The following is a 14,072-nucleotide window of genomic DNA, read 5'->3' on the forward strand; positions in this document are numbered from 1 at the left end:
TTTGGAACAGAGTGTGTTTCCGAAACTATCTGGCTGGCGATGGAAGTCGATCTAGGTTACTGAGTCTTTACCAGTGATAATAATAGATGAGCTGCACCTTCTGGCCTACTGGGAGATGTTTGCTCCTTCCCAGTCACTACAATGACACTGATAACAGCTAGATATCAGTCATTTCATGAACTGATATCTTTCAAAGTATACGTTTATAGTGTGGTTTAATATTTACAATCATATCATACAGCACTGCTTTCTACTAGTAGATTTTTTTTATGAATAATTGGTTCTTTTCATGACCCATTGAGACGAAAACATCCCAACAAATACAACGGAAATTTTCTCAAACCGGGCGATCTTGTCCATTAGAAGATTAACCCAGAAAATACGAGTGTTGTTCAAAATTGTGGAATGTTTTAGGAATGAGGAGAAAACATTAACTTCCTTTTACTTGTCAATACAAAGTGCATTATCTGATCCGTGCTTCCGCTGTGCCACGCGTGCCCTTGTACTCCCACCGAGACCGGACTGTCAACTGTCAATCAAGTGGTGACGTATGGTGGCCTTGCGTGGCATTGTTTGAAACGATTGGAATTGACCTTGTCTTTTGCTTCTGCTTCGGCTTTCCTGGGAAAATTGGCTTGCAAAAGAGGTGCCAGGAAAAATAGCAAGATTGATTAGCCCTCAGAGCAGTTGCTTCATTGAATTTTAACCCAATCACGGCGTAGCAGAATGTCGTCGTTTGGCGCTCGGCATTTTATAACCAGCTAGAATGAACATTATCTAAAAAATAATAATAAGTCTTGCTGCCGTAGCGAGAGACATTCTATAAAAAAAAAAAAATTAAAAAGAGATGCAGGACAATAATGCACTAATACGCCTTGCAGTCCAAAACATACAGTACATCATCACAAGAAACAGGTGTTTGGTTAAAAAAAAAAAGATTACGAACAACTGCCTTAATTCAGATATTGATGCATGATTTAATTAATGCATAAGGAGAATCATTTGTTTAAACGTTGTATTCGAGATGAATTAAATAAATCACGAGATGAGCAGCAATGATGGCTAGATTAGTTGGATGATGCTGGGAGAGCAAAATACTGACAGAGGCAGCAGCAGGGAAGACTCCATTACAAGATATATTAGTGTGCGTGTGTTTGTGTGTGTGAGTAAGAAAGGTCGCACTCGGTGATTGAGTTCCAAACTATCACAATCTGCTATTTTTACCAGCAAGCCACCCTGGAGCCTTTCCCCGCTGGCTTTAACAAACCGAAAACCAGCAGCTTTGACAAAGCTGCGAGTTTGTGAATTGGTCACTTACTGTTATGATTTTGCCCGTCCAGCTCATTCTCACACATGGCGGTTTCTCTCCCCCCTCTCTCTCTCTCGCTCTCTCTCTCTCTCCCTTTCTCTCGCTCTCTTTCTCTCCCACACTCATGAATGTCACCTCTACTGATGGTGGCTGCTGGATTTCACACACACATCCTCTCAAAACCACTCGCTGACTTTGGATGAGGAGGAGGAGGAAGCGGGATGAAGGGGGGAGAGGGAGGTGGGGGGGGAGAGCCGGGGGTGAAGGGATTCGGTGAGGACTGTGGGAACAGAGCAATGCCATCAGGAGGCAGAAGAGGAGTCTCCATCTATCTGAGTCCATGTCTCTTCACTGTTCCCACAAGCGTCGCCAGCGTGCCGTCTGCCATTCTACCGCTGGATTTAAATCTGCCGGATTACCGCTCGGACTACCACATCATCGTTGGAGGCTGCCGCCTTTAAATGGGAGGCAAAGTTCCGCTGTGGACCGCACAAACGGTGTCAAACACCTGGATCTTCTTGCTTCCGTCATTCATCATTTCCTAGCGTTGAAAATGATTTCACTTTTCTCGCCTCAAAGTCTTTTTATACGTGGAATCAGTTTTTATATTGCTTCCAAGTAGGACTCCTTTTTGGCAATATATACGATTTCGTCTGAACTTGTCCATGACGGGACCGTTCTTTTCGCTGTTAAAGATGTGTGAAGAAGACCCGCTGTACCCTTTCCCAAAGCCACCCTTCTTATTATCCAAACGGGACTTTTTCCGCAATGATATATCGGTCTTCGTGTGAAGAGTGTCTGTTGGACTGCAGGTGAACTTGCATCGCTCTACCCAGTTCTTCCATCTCCAAGGGAACTCTCCCACTAAACGCTTCCCTGTTAACCCACTTAGGGTTTCCCCGTGGGGTCTTCTTCTCTACGACCTTGCGTCCTACTCCAGATTTTGCACAGAAGGGGCAACGGCCGGGAAGACACCCCCCTCCCAAAGTTGAGGGGGGGGTGGGAAAATGGCAGCTCTCGCTAGCTCACTCATTAGACAGAAACGGGCGGTCAAGGACGACCAAACCAACCGACCGGTAGCCAACAAACGGAAACCCTGTCCAAAGAGCAACAAGTCTTTGTGCCAGAAACAGATCCTGGTTCTCATCTCCAAAGTAAGACTATGTGGGGGTCGCAAAGGTCGCAATGAGAAGAGACCAGGTGAGTCATTGTCGTCATAAAACTAATCGCCTGCGCATAACATTAACATTTTATGTGCCATTTTATTTGCCCCTATTTCCTATGAACTTGGTTTACACAGGTCGGGGGGAAAAAAGGAGCCTTTTATCCCCTTTAAATTTAATTTGATGATGTTTTCTGACCCAAAACACATCTGCATTGCACTAATGAAGTGTTTCATGAGGAATAAAAGGTTTATATAAATATTAGGTGTCGTCACGGTTAAATGGAAAGTGACTAAAAATATCATTGGTGACTGTTAAACGCAAGCGAAACATGAAATGCTCCGTTTTGTTACGACACCAGTAAATTTAACAGTGGGTGGTTGTGTTTGCCTTGCGCGCTAATATTTTGGAACTTGGTAGGAGACAAAGAAGTTCTCAATATGGTGCAGACTAAAAACCATGCTTTGATATCGCCGCCATGTTAAACATTGAGTTGTATCGTATCTAGGCAGGCCGAAAACACAGTACGTTTCTTGTTTTCGACTTCATTAAATTTCACAGATGAACCTAATGTTCTGAGAGTATATGACAAGCTAAAATTGATGATGCAAAACAGTCTTTTTGATTAGACTGATGCAGAAGTCAATAAAAAGGTGATTGAATGTTCTGTGTGAATGAGTCATGATCTTAAATACAGAGCGCTTCAGTTGGCGTGATTAGCTTGACGCCGATAGACGTCCAGTGGGAGTGAACGTTGGTTATTTAAAGAGTTTTTTACTCCGTTTTGGAAAAGCCAAATGATTTGACATCTATCATTGCAGCGGACACTGATATTTGCATATGACGCATGCGCACTAGTGGCTTCTTGTCCTCCCTCTATTACCCAACGGCATATTGTTTGACTTGGGAATTTGAGTTATGGGGGTACTGTTCTGCCTCTGGTCAGAGAAAATGAACACTTCTCTGGAGAAGCTTTATCAAGTTCATTATCTTGAACTACACACACACACACACACACACACACAGAAATTAATGTGATGTTCTTGAGAAATGCCTAAAAGTTCAAGCGGACAGTCAAAAGAATAATGCCTTTTTTAGTTGAAACTGCCTTGTTTCAAGGGCTACTCAATTACACAGTAATTGAGCAAAAGCTATTTACATTAGACATTTCCACTGACCTTGAGAAGCCAACTTTAACGTCAATTTACTCAACTGTGATGCTCTCTTGGTCTTCGCAAGTTCAAAACAATCACAAGGAAAAAATGTAATTATTTCATCATCTCTCTCTTTAAAAGCAAGAGTCCCTGTATGATACATTTATGGTCTGCAACTTCTCACAAAAAAAGATAAAAATGCTCCCAAATTAAAATGGGAGTGGTAATATTTATATTTCATTACATTACTACCATTTTTAAACAACTCTAGATATTCTAATCCACTCGCTAAATCCATACTTCACATTAATAGCCTTTTTATTGTTGTCATAACACCCCAGTGTATACACCAAAATAATTGTTTTTGAAGGATACTACTCCATCAGCTTGGGAGAGAGAATAATAAGCAGTTCTATTATTATAAATCTCCTACGGTGAGGTTTTCCATTGAAAAGTGGGATTGTTTTGCCTCGCTGAGACACAATGGAATTCACAAGACACTTTGTAGAGATGTTGGTGAACAAATGTCTTCCACGAAGAGGCCACATACTGTCACACTTGATTGGGGAAGGCACTGAAAGTTGGGATTTTTCTTTGCCCGCGGAGCCAAAGGCTGCTTTGAAGCAAAATGATAATTATATAAATATGGCGCCTGATGAGCAATGATCAGCGTTTGTGCTTGATGAGGACTTTCTAGAAATCTGCACCACCCTAACATAGATCAAATGCTCTGCTTCTAAAAAAAAGTACTTTATTATACATTCCGCAAAGGTCATTCAATGGGCAAAAGACACGGTAAATCATTTATGATATTGTGGCGGCCATGGTGGCACCACGTTTGATGTTGCGGTGACAAAAAAGGGAAATGGGGACATTGGAAATCCTCATTCTTAACCAGATTTGTGGTTATTATCATTTTGATTGCATAACACATTGTTTAGCATGTATGCTGTTTAAGAAAATGTTGCCCTGTGTGATGGGCAAAAGCATCAAGGGAGGATTGTGGCCAGCCAGTTGGAAAGAATCGTTGGGAGTAGAGTATTCTAATTGGTTAGATACGGTTGCGGGGTGTACCAACGCAAATTTAGATGAAAAAGGCTCTGCTCACCCGTGACCTCCATGAGAACAAGAGCCATAGGAGATGAATAAATAGTACATATAAATGCAAAATGTGCATAAGATAGGACTATGCCAGAAATATGACAGGACAGGCTCGACTTTCAGTATTAGCTTCGATGGCGATAGAAAAGGATGGATGGATATTGTGTACAGTTAAAAAGGATTTTTGGTGAGTAAAATATGGCTATATTCCTAAATAATATTTCAATTGTGGGCCCGGTTCTGATATCTGAAAAGCTCCAGTGTTTGTATTTAATCACTAAATGCTGCTAGGAAGTGGATTTTACCCCATTTTAGTGCAATTTTTGCCGTTTCGCCATTGACGTCCATCGCTGTCTTTTCCCGGGAAAATCGCCCCCCCGGCCCGGTTGTAATGTCTGAAAAGCTCCAGTATTTGTATTTAATCATTAAATGCTGCTAGGAAGTGGATTTTACCTGTTGAAGGCACTACGAGAAAATGCACGGACCGCCACTGGGTTTTAGGCATATTTTTTTGTATATATATATATATCATCAAGGCTATATAGAGAAGAGATTCAGCATATGGAATTGTGTTGTGTGTTTCATTTACGTTGGTTTTTGTCAATATTTCTTATTAATATTATTATCTACACCCTTTGTAAAGCAAGTTTTTAGTCATTTAAAAAGAAATGTAATCATGTAGTGACCTCGCCAGGACGTGAGTGGAACCTGAACACTTTGTAATTGTACTTTTAAGGCATATCACCCAACCCTAGCAAATAGTTAGAGGTCAAAATACTGTTTTGCTTACAAGAAGATCAAAGTTGAGACAGCGGCCAGAAAAGAAATGATGTGGAAACGATACATTGGCATGTCTTCAAACCACCTAGTAAGCCTCCAGTGAGATTTGGCTCACATCACCAGGGAGCAAAATATTTCATGCCATCTGGGGTTCATGATATGCTACCATGTATCAAATCAACACACAGTTCATTTCTGGCGTCATTTCGTCCCGGCAAGCGCAAATCTCGGCGTTGAGTTTGAGGGAATTGCAATTTTCAATGTGATGAGACATTTTGACCTTTAATTTTGTCACAATTCTCAAATAGATTGTCTGGTTGGACTCGGAAAATAAATGTGAGCCTGATATTGAGCTTGTATTATTGTTTGAGAATGGAGAGCTGTAGGCACTTTTCCTTGCATCACTGCGTATTATAAGCGTATGCTAAGGATGATTTTCGTTAAACTTGATGTCTTGGGTTAGAATGGAACGAGTCTGTGGCAGCTTTAAAAAAAAAATAGGATTAAATCGATCAGCGTTTTCTTTCTTGGAGGAAGAGGGCCGTAAAAAGCTTTATTTTATTGTAATTTAACAAAACAGGAAGAAATGAGATCCTTTTAGAATTTGCATAATGTGACTCACATCGTATGACAATAAAAATGTAACGTCGTCATATATTGTCTGGATTTTTGGGTGGGTCGTTTTGTCATTAAGTTTCTGACAATAAATTGCATGTTTACAGGATATTTTGAATTTACAATATCCTGTGGGTGAAAACAGCCATTGCGGAATCAGCTTCTACATTTACACAACTCAGTATGTCGTTTGCACACATAATAATTTCCCAGTTGCACAAACTATAAGTAGAGCTGTATTTCCTGAAAATAGCCTATGGCTGTGTGGATTATTTAATCTCGTACCTAATATCAAACTCTACTATCTTTTGAAAGGGGGAAGAAATGTCTCTCCCATTGATTGCATAGATATACTGTATTATATATATCATAGGACTGCAAAGAACAGCTCAGATTTTTGTTTGGGTGCAATAATTTGATTTATTCCCTCTAATATTTTAAGGAGTCACTAAGAATAAAAGACAGACAAAACTCAAAACATTTTAAACCCTTAACAAGGCTCTTGTTGAACTCATTGGCTGCCATTGAGGACAATTCATTATGAAAATTCTGAGCAGTTTGAATAAATCCGACATCTGTTCTTGAGTTAACCACTGTATTTAATTTTAATTTGTTTTTATGAACATTTTATCAAGTTATCCTTGTATCTATTCCTAAAAAATGTTTTAACATAATGATTCAAGGTAAAATAGAAGAATAATTTGAGCCGGCAATTGTCACTTCCTCCCTAGTGCGTCAACATGAAAAATGAATAAATCGAGTTGAAAGGCGACGCATTTTGAGTAAGTATCCGAGGACAGCTGGAGCACAAACGTTGGGCCCGAGGGAGCAACGGACCGAGTTACAAGGAGAGATCCAGCCGAGGATGGCATTAAGCTGACCCCAAGAGATCAGGGCCGAGCAAAGTCGCTTACTCGACAACACCTGATCAGACGATGCAGTGTTGGGTAGCTTCTCATCAGAACTTTACTGACTGTGACAGGGGTCAGAGCAAGGCATTGGGAAAAAGCGGAAGAGACCGGCAGGGAGAAAGGGAGGGAAGGGAGGAGGAGTCTGGCCAAGGTAAACAGACACTAATCGGAGAGAAGTCAAGATCTCGGCGATGCCGGAGAAGAATTGTCTTCCCGAGTGGAGTCGGACGGGAACGCTAAGGGAAGAGACAGATAAAAGGGGCTAATCAAACATGCAGGAAGATGGGGCAAAGAGAGATAGGAGAGGAGATTAAAGGGAAGGTTTGGAGAGAAAAAAAGCTGGGAATCAGCCTGCCTTACAGAAAACGCAAGGGGGGGAAACCGTTGGGCTGGATATTAACTGTCACTGCAGAAAGCTCCCTTCAAAATGAACTTTTCACTTGTTCCTTTTTCACGTCCCCCTAAAAAAAAACGTCTCTGCCGTTAGGTTTTGTTTGATTCTCTAAAATTGGCAGCGTTGCTCAGAGGAGTGCATGGATTTCTACTTGCAGAATTGTCATTCCTACAATCAATTTGAAAAAAAACTAATATGCATAGCAACAAAAGCCGTATTAGCCTCAGATGGCCGGCAACAAATAAACACGGTTTTAAGCACTCCAGGCATGACACGTCTTAAAAGCTGCAACTTGTGTGAAAAGGTGCCAAAACTGCCAACCGATAAAATGTATCAACTTGTGAACTTTGACAGATCAAATGCTACGAAATGACATTAAAACTCCAAAGGCGATTGCATCCTTTAAATCTTATCTGATGAGATGTGAGCAAAAAAAAGCAATGAAGTTTCCAACCCTAATCTTCTGTTTCTTAATAAAAGTGGAAATGTGCAGAAGATTAAGGGTTTTATTTATGCATTTACTTCCATTCCACGGCTTATCTAATTCCTCGTCTCTTGATTGCAGAAGCTTCTCATCACTTGCACACACACAAACACACAAAAAGAAGTCAATGGACATGAGCAGATTGTGTGTGTGCGGCCTTCTGAAGTTATAGTGGCCTTGATATTTAGCTGTGGAGAAGCTGTTGACAAAGCTCTTAAGTCCTATTTAAAAGTGAGACAGCTGAGGGATGTGTACGTAGAGAGCATCCGTTTGTTTCCTGTCGTCCTGAAGGTAGCACCTTTACCTCCCACACATACTTGCTAAGTGGTATCGGTGGGAGTTTTGATTAAAGCTGACAGGGACAGACTGAACTTAACTGTAACAAAAAAAAAACAGGACGCCTATTGGGGTGCCATCGAGAAACTGTGTATCAAAAAGAGGCAAGGATGGACATGATGTCTGAAAAGTGGTATTATAGTCCATTTGCAATTTTTAAATGATGCGTGTGTTGCTTACTAGGGTTGTCAAACTGAAATGTTTCTATATGATACTTGATTTTAATATTATCGATATTCAGCCAAACGGAATTGTTGTGTTCATTTTATTATCATTTTTATGAAGCGGTTATTTGAGTCTTTTGTTTTCACCTAATTGGGGACATTTGTTGATTCATTTGTTTTTGTACTATCGCATGTCTTCAAAGGGGAAATTTGCTATAAAAAAGTGCATTTTAGTTCTTCATTTAAAAAAGGGAGGGTTTTATTCATGTAGAATTGCATCGTTTTTGGACTAAAGATAGAGTTGTCCATTTTAGTTTGGTGACATTGTCTTTGTACTATCGCATGCCATCAAAGGGGAAATTTGCTATAAAAAAGTGCATTTTAGTTCTTAATTTTAAAAAGGGAGGGTTTTATTCACGTAGAATTGAAAATGGGGTTGAATCATTTTTGGACTAAAGATAGAGTATGGCATTTTAGTATGGTGACAATGCTATTGCATACTTCTTTACATATATATAAAATAATTGTGCAGATAAATGTCTGTACATTTATATTCACCAAAAGCTATGTGCATACTGCATCCTAAAAATGTTCCTCACGCATGATTATATTTATAAATTTGAGCCAAACATCATCTTGAGATGATGTATAATAGAGTCCCTCCACCCATCTTGTGCCACTCTGTTCTTAAAATCCTCTCCCAGCAGCTACTTTTCTCTTCTCTGTAGGAACTGAGCTCCCAAATCCTTTTCAACACTTTCTTTCATTACGGATGTTCTAAAAACAAATAAAAAAATTTAAGGACATATCTAAATAATCAAAGCAAATACTATTCTTATGTACGTTCAGCCAATAACTACGGTGTCAATCAAACCAATCAGATCGGCATGGAAGGATAACTCAGTCTTGACAAGTTAAGTAAAATATTTGAAGATTTAGTTGATCTCAGTTTGATGGAAGGAAGGATGGAATGAGTAAAAAGCTGCAAGAGAATAACAGAGACACCAAGTCTTGAGGATATATACGTCAAGGAAAACCCCCATTGTTTGATTCGGTCAGAGCAGACGAACAAATGTCCTTGGCCGCTCAGTCATGCAGCTCCAAGTAATTACCACCAGCCCTCTCAATAGAAAGTCAGCTATCAGGGTATTAGCCAGCAACATACTGAGCTTGAATCAAAGCAGATAGATCACTACCACATACGCAACACTGATTAGTGATAAACCTAAACTCCTGCTTATTTTTCAGAGCAATCACAACTGCTCCACGTATCCTTGATGACTGCACTGATTGCCTTCTTCCTCGTAACTCGTTTACACAGTCACGTATCTAATTGCTCGGTGAATAGTGGTACTATTAGGACGATGACTCCTGTGGGCATTCCAATACGATTTTTGGTGTTGAATGTAAATTGATAAGCGGCTTCTCAGCACGTAGACTGAAATGGTACACGGTCGATTGGTCGGCGATCTTTTGGTCGCCGGTCTTTTGGTCGCCCGGAAGGTTATTGATAATTACCATTTAAATCGTTGCTCAAATTCCCTAAATACAAACTAAGAATGACTATTTAGTCATACTTAATGCCCTATTAATTATTAGGCTAAAGAAAAGCTCCAAATTTTCCGAACTGTTATTGTTTTTTGTTGAACTTGTTAAGACCCTGACTGACGTAGCTTCTTAAAGGGACAACGCATGTACATACAAACTCATACACTCACACGTCGGCTCAGTGAAACTGCTCATGGCCATTGTTGGCTTTTATTGATGTGTAGACCGTGTTGTTTTACCTCGTTTGGTCGCCGGTCTTTTGGTCGTCCGTTGTCACGGTCCGGGCGACCAAAAGACTGCGACCAAAAGACAGGCGACCAAAAGACAGGCGACCAAAAGACAGGCAACCAAAAGACAGGCGACCAAAAGACAGGCGACCAAAAGACAGGCGACCAAAAGACAGGCGACCAATCGAGCGCACACTGACTGAAACGGCTACTGTGTCCGTGACGAATTTTTTCATTCGCCGCCAGCGCTCCCGGGTGAAAATGGATTACCGGACGTCTATCGCGCCAACAGTCGATCGCAAAATGTTCTCCATCGGCGATTGAGCTTGCCAGGAATTGGCCGTTTGTTTCAGAAATGTCTTCTCTTCTTCTACCTGTCCACTGCTATCGTGGCTCCCGTTCATATATGGCGGAGGTCACTCGGGGAAACGGGCCTGCTGACGAGTCGACATGTTGTGGGTACCACTTATGCCAGTGATGAACACAAACAGACAGGCAGGTCTCTTTGGCGACCTACACTCCACTGACCTGGATCAGCTAATGTTTTCTGTCACTCAAGCCCACACGGCTCCCAGAAGTGATAAACATCATCATAAACATGCCCTGCCTGGGAAATATCCATAGTCAGTCCAGGGCTGAACAATGCGCCTCAGGCATATTCATCGAATATTGTGGAAATTGGATCGAATGCGCTCAAAGAAACTATTTGCACAGCAGCTACAGATAGAAAAAAGTCATTCTGCGGGAACGGAAAATCTGTCTTATTATTTGAAAGTAAAAGAGCAGCTGGTGAGCCTGGTAAGCTATTGTACCAACTGGAGTTTTTAATTCATTCACTTTCCGTGCCGTTTGTCCTTACAAGGCTCGTAGAGGGTGCTGGAGACTATCCCAAAAAACTATGGCGAGCCAATCACAGGGCAAGGAGACTGTTCAACCAGCCTACCATTATGTTTTTGGAATTTGGGAGGAAACCGGAGTACCCGGAGAAAACCCACACAGGACTGAGAAGAACATGCAATGGTCTTTTCATTTATAAGTTAATTATTTGCCTATTCATTATCAATACGGCTCATCTTCAACAGCTAATTAAAGAGACTAGTAAAATTTAAAAATGATGATGTTTGCTTAGACTAATTAGTCCACTTGAAGTGGGAGTCTTGGCTTTAATGAATAAATTGAATTTCTGCCAAAGTGTTCTTTTTCCATGACATACACAGATGCCACTATTAATAATACATTTAAAAAAAAATAACTTCATTTATGGTGTATAAAAAATAGGACCGAGAAATTCTTTGAGAATCGATAGTGTTGAACATTTTAGTACCGTGACAATAAATGATAGAACGCCATTCAAAAAGGTAAAGAAAATACAGGTGGCATATTTTGGAACATTGTCCACTGAGTTCTGCTGGGAAATGTGGCCGGAGTTTGGCAGAAGAGGACCAACCGCGAGTCCCCTTCAAGCGTGTACCCCTCCCTCATTATACATTGGAAATGAATGGTGAAATTAGTAAGCGCGAGCATTGGGAAAGGGGGGTAGATGAGTCATGGTGGACCTGCAGGGTTCTCCTTACTGTGTGAATTACCATGAAAGAGGAAGGGAGGTTATGTCTGTTTCTTAAATTAAAAAGAGCTGTGGGGCTTTTGCTCATTAAACATTCACTCTTTTTAGCCCCCCTGCCCCTCTGCCCCCACCCCATCCTGTCCTCCACCAGCCAGGTTCCTGATTGCATCTTTTATGTTGCTAACTCTCCATCTTGCACTCTAAATTTAGCCTCTGATGACCCCCCCAATAGCGAAAAGTGCATGTGGTAGCAAACTCTTCCCAATCATTTGAAGGCTACGACAAAATTTATTATTTATTTAATATGTGGATTAATAAGTCTACGTTTATTCTGTGTGACGCTGAGTATTAGTTTTGTGTGCATCTAAGTGTTAAATGAGCCTTGGGCGATTCATTAATTAACTAAGAATTGTGAGTCACTACAACTTAAAAGTGGTCATGATTAATATAATTTGTAGTGAAAATACACTGAGAAGAACTATTAATTGTATAGTTGTCACAATACGATTATTAGTCAATTAATTCCAGACTATAAATTACATTAACAGGTGCCTACTTAGTCTTCTGTTCTACATTTAACTATTTTTGCTTTTGGTTTCTGGTCAAATAAAATAAAAATGCTCTCCCGAAAATGTGACTTATACTCCAGTGTGACTTATATATACGTTTTTTTCCTCTTCATTGCACATTATTTGCCTGGTGTGATTTATAATCCCCCAAAAATTCAATTAATGCATGTCACATTATTATTATTTTTTCATAAGAGGATTGCATTTGACTCGTGCTGCGCTGTTGTGTGTATCTTTTCAAACAAATCATTCTTTGATTATTATTAGTACTATTCTAGTCTGCCAAAAATTGGTATTGGTGCAACACTACATATGAGCATGTTTAAATGCTGATTTGTGGAATAGGAGAGTATATAGTATCGCTGCGAGTGATTCTGTAGGACACAAACAAGCAAAATGTTGATGTCAGCTTGTTAACGTGCTCACAATAATGCTGACATGCTGATGTTTATTTAACAGGGCTATTAACATAACTAATTTGTTAGCATGCTACACGTGCTCCACAAAAAGTACAGATGAGATGCGATAGGGCCAATGGTCAATGTCAAACGCAATCCGGTCACTTGTCTGAAAAGTATACTGATTTACGAGTCAAATATTATTCGAACTACATCTACTGATTTTATTTAAATGGTAAACAAAGCTAAAACTTGAAAGAGTACAATCACAATCTATGATAGACTAACGGAGATGTTCCATTGCATTGTTTTGCAGAGCCACAGTTGAAAGGTATTGTATCCCGCCTGTATAGCCAACATGGATACTACCTTCAGATGCAACCTGATGGCACCATGGACAGTACAAGAGATGAGAGCAGCTTATTTTGTAAGTGTGTGGCTTCATGTCTTCCAATCTTTTACGGAATTTACATAATTCCATTCTCAACATTCTGAACCTGAATCATTTTACACTCACTGGAAGCGAGCACTCCAATGTTGATGATTTAAATTCCTGCTCTGACCTTAACAGAAAGTTATCTTACCATCTCCAAGTCTAATTTGATCTTTTCAGCCCCAGATTATGCAATTTATACTGCGGGTATAATTGAATTTTGCAGCTTTGACCCTCCATACAAAAGCATAAATTCGCACTGTAGTCGCAGTGGATTCAGTCAATTTGTTATATTCTCCACATATCCCATTTTTTTTACTATCTTAGCTCAGGTGCTGTGTCTAACTATCCACTTTTAGCTGTGCTCCAAGCCCCATTTGCTGAGGTAGAGCATCCCGCTATCATCCAGTTTTAGAGTGAGTGTTAGGCTTAGTGAAGGTGACACGATGTACAGTTTGCCGCAACATAAACTCCAAGAGGTCACAGCATTTAGGCAAAAAAAGGGAGATGTGGCATGCACTTGAGAGACTGCAGCCTCAAATATACTGCGACATTGACAATCGAGTCTTAAGGGGTGACATTTTCCAAACTGCTTATCCTCACAAGGGTCGTGGGGGGTGCTTGAGCCTATCCCAGCTAACTATGGGCACCAGGCGGGGGACAATCTCAATCGGTGGCCAGCCAATCGCAAGGCACAATGAGACAAACAAACCATTACTCATACCTAGTGGCAATTTTGAGTGTTCAACTAGCCTACACTGCATGTTTTGGGGATGTGGTAGGAAACCGGAGTACCTGGAGAAAACCCACAAAGCCCAGGGGAGAACATGCAAACTCCACACAGTGAAAGACAGACCTGGGATCAAACCCTCGACCCCAAAACTGCATGGCCGACCTACAATATTTAACCATTCTATTTCAT

The 14,072-nt window shown here is 40.6% G+C and overlaps 2 protein-coding genes across 4 annotated transcripts in view; one reads left to right on the forward strand and one right to left on the reverse strand.

Moving 5' to 3' along the window:
• Nucleotides 1-14,072, reverse strand: part of nlgn2b (neuroligin 2b) — an 82,199-nt gene that overhangs the window by 55,524 nt on the left and 12,603 nt on the right. The window lies entirely within an intron of this gene.
• The window catches only part of fgf11b (fibroblast growth factor 11b), a 29,435-nt gene that overhangs the window by 6,563 nt on the left and 8,800 nt on the right, over nt 1-14,072 (forward strand). The window contains exons 1-3 of one of the 3 annotated variants that reach the window (XM_077591664.1): nt 1,570-2,121; nt 2,202-2,509; nt 13,034-13,144. In XM_077591664.1, the coding sequence (XP_077447790.1) occupies nt 2,317-2,509; nt 13,034-13,144 (304 nt within the window). In that variant the 5' untranslated portion in view covers nt 1,570-2,121; nt 2,202-2,316. Of the gene's footprint in view, nt 1-1,569; nt 2,510-13,033; nt 13,145-14,072 lie in introns of those variants that run through there. The other 2 variants (XM_077591663.1, XM_077591666.1) reach the window with 2 other exon arrangements.

This window comes from Stigmatopora argus, chromosome 22, assembly GCF_051989625.1.
Source record: "Stigmatopora argus isolate UIUO_Sarg chromosome 22, RoL_Sarg_1.0, whole genome shotgun sequence".
In the NCBI taxonomy this organism is placed as follows: Eukaryota; Metazoa; Chordata; class Actinopteri; order Syngnathiformes; family Syngnathidae; genus Stigmatopora; species Stigmatopora argus.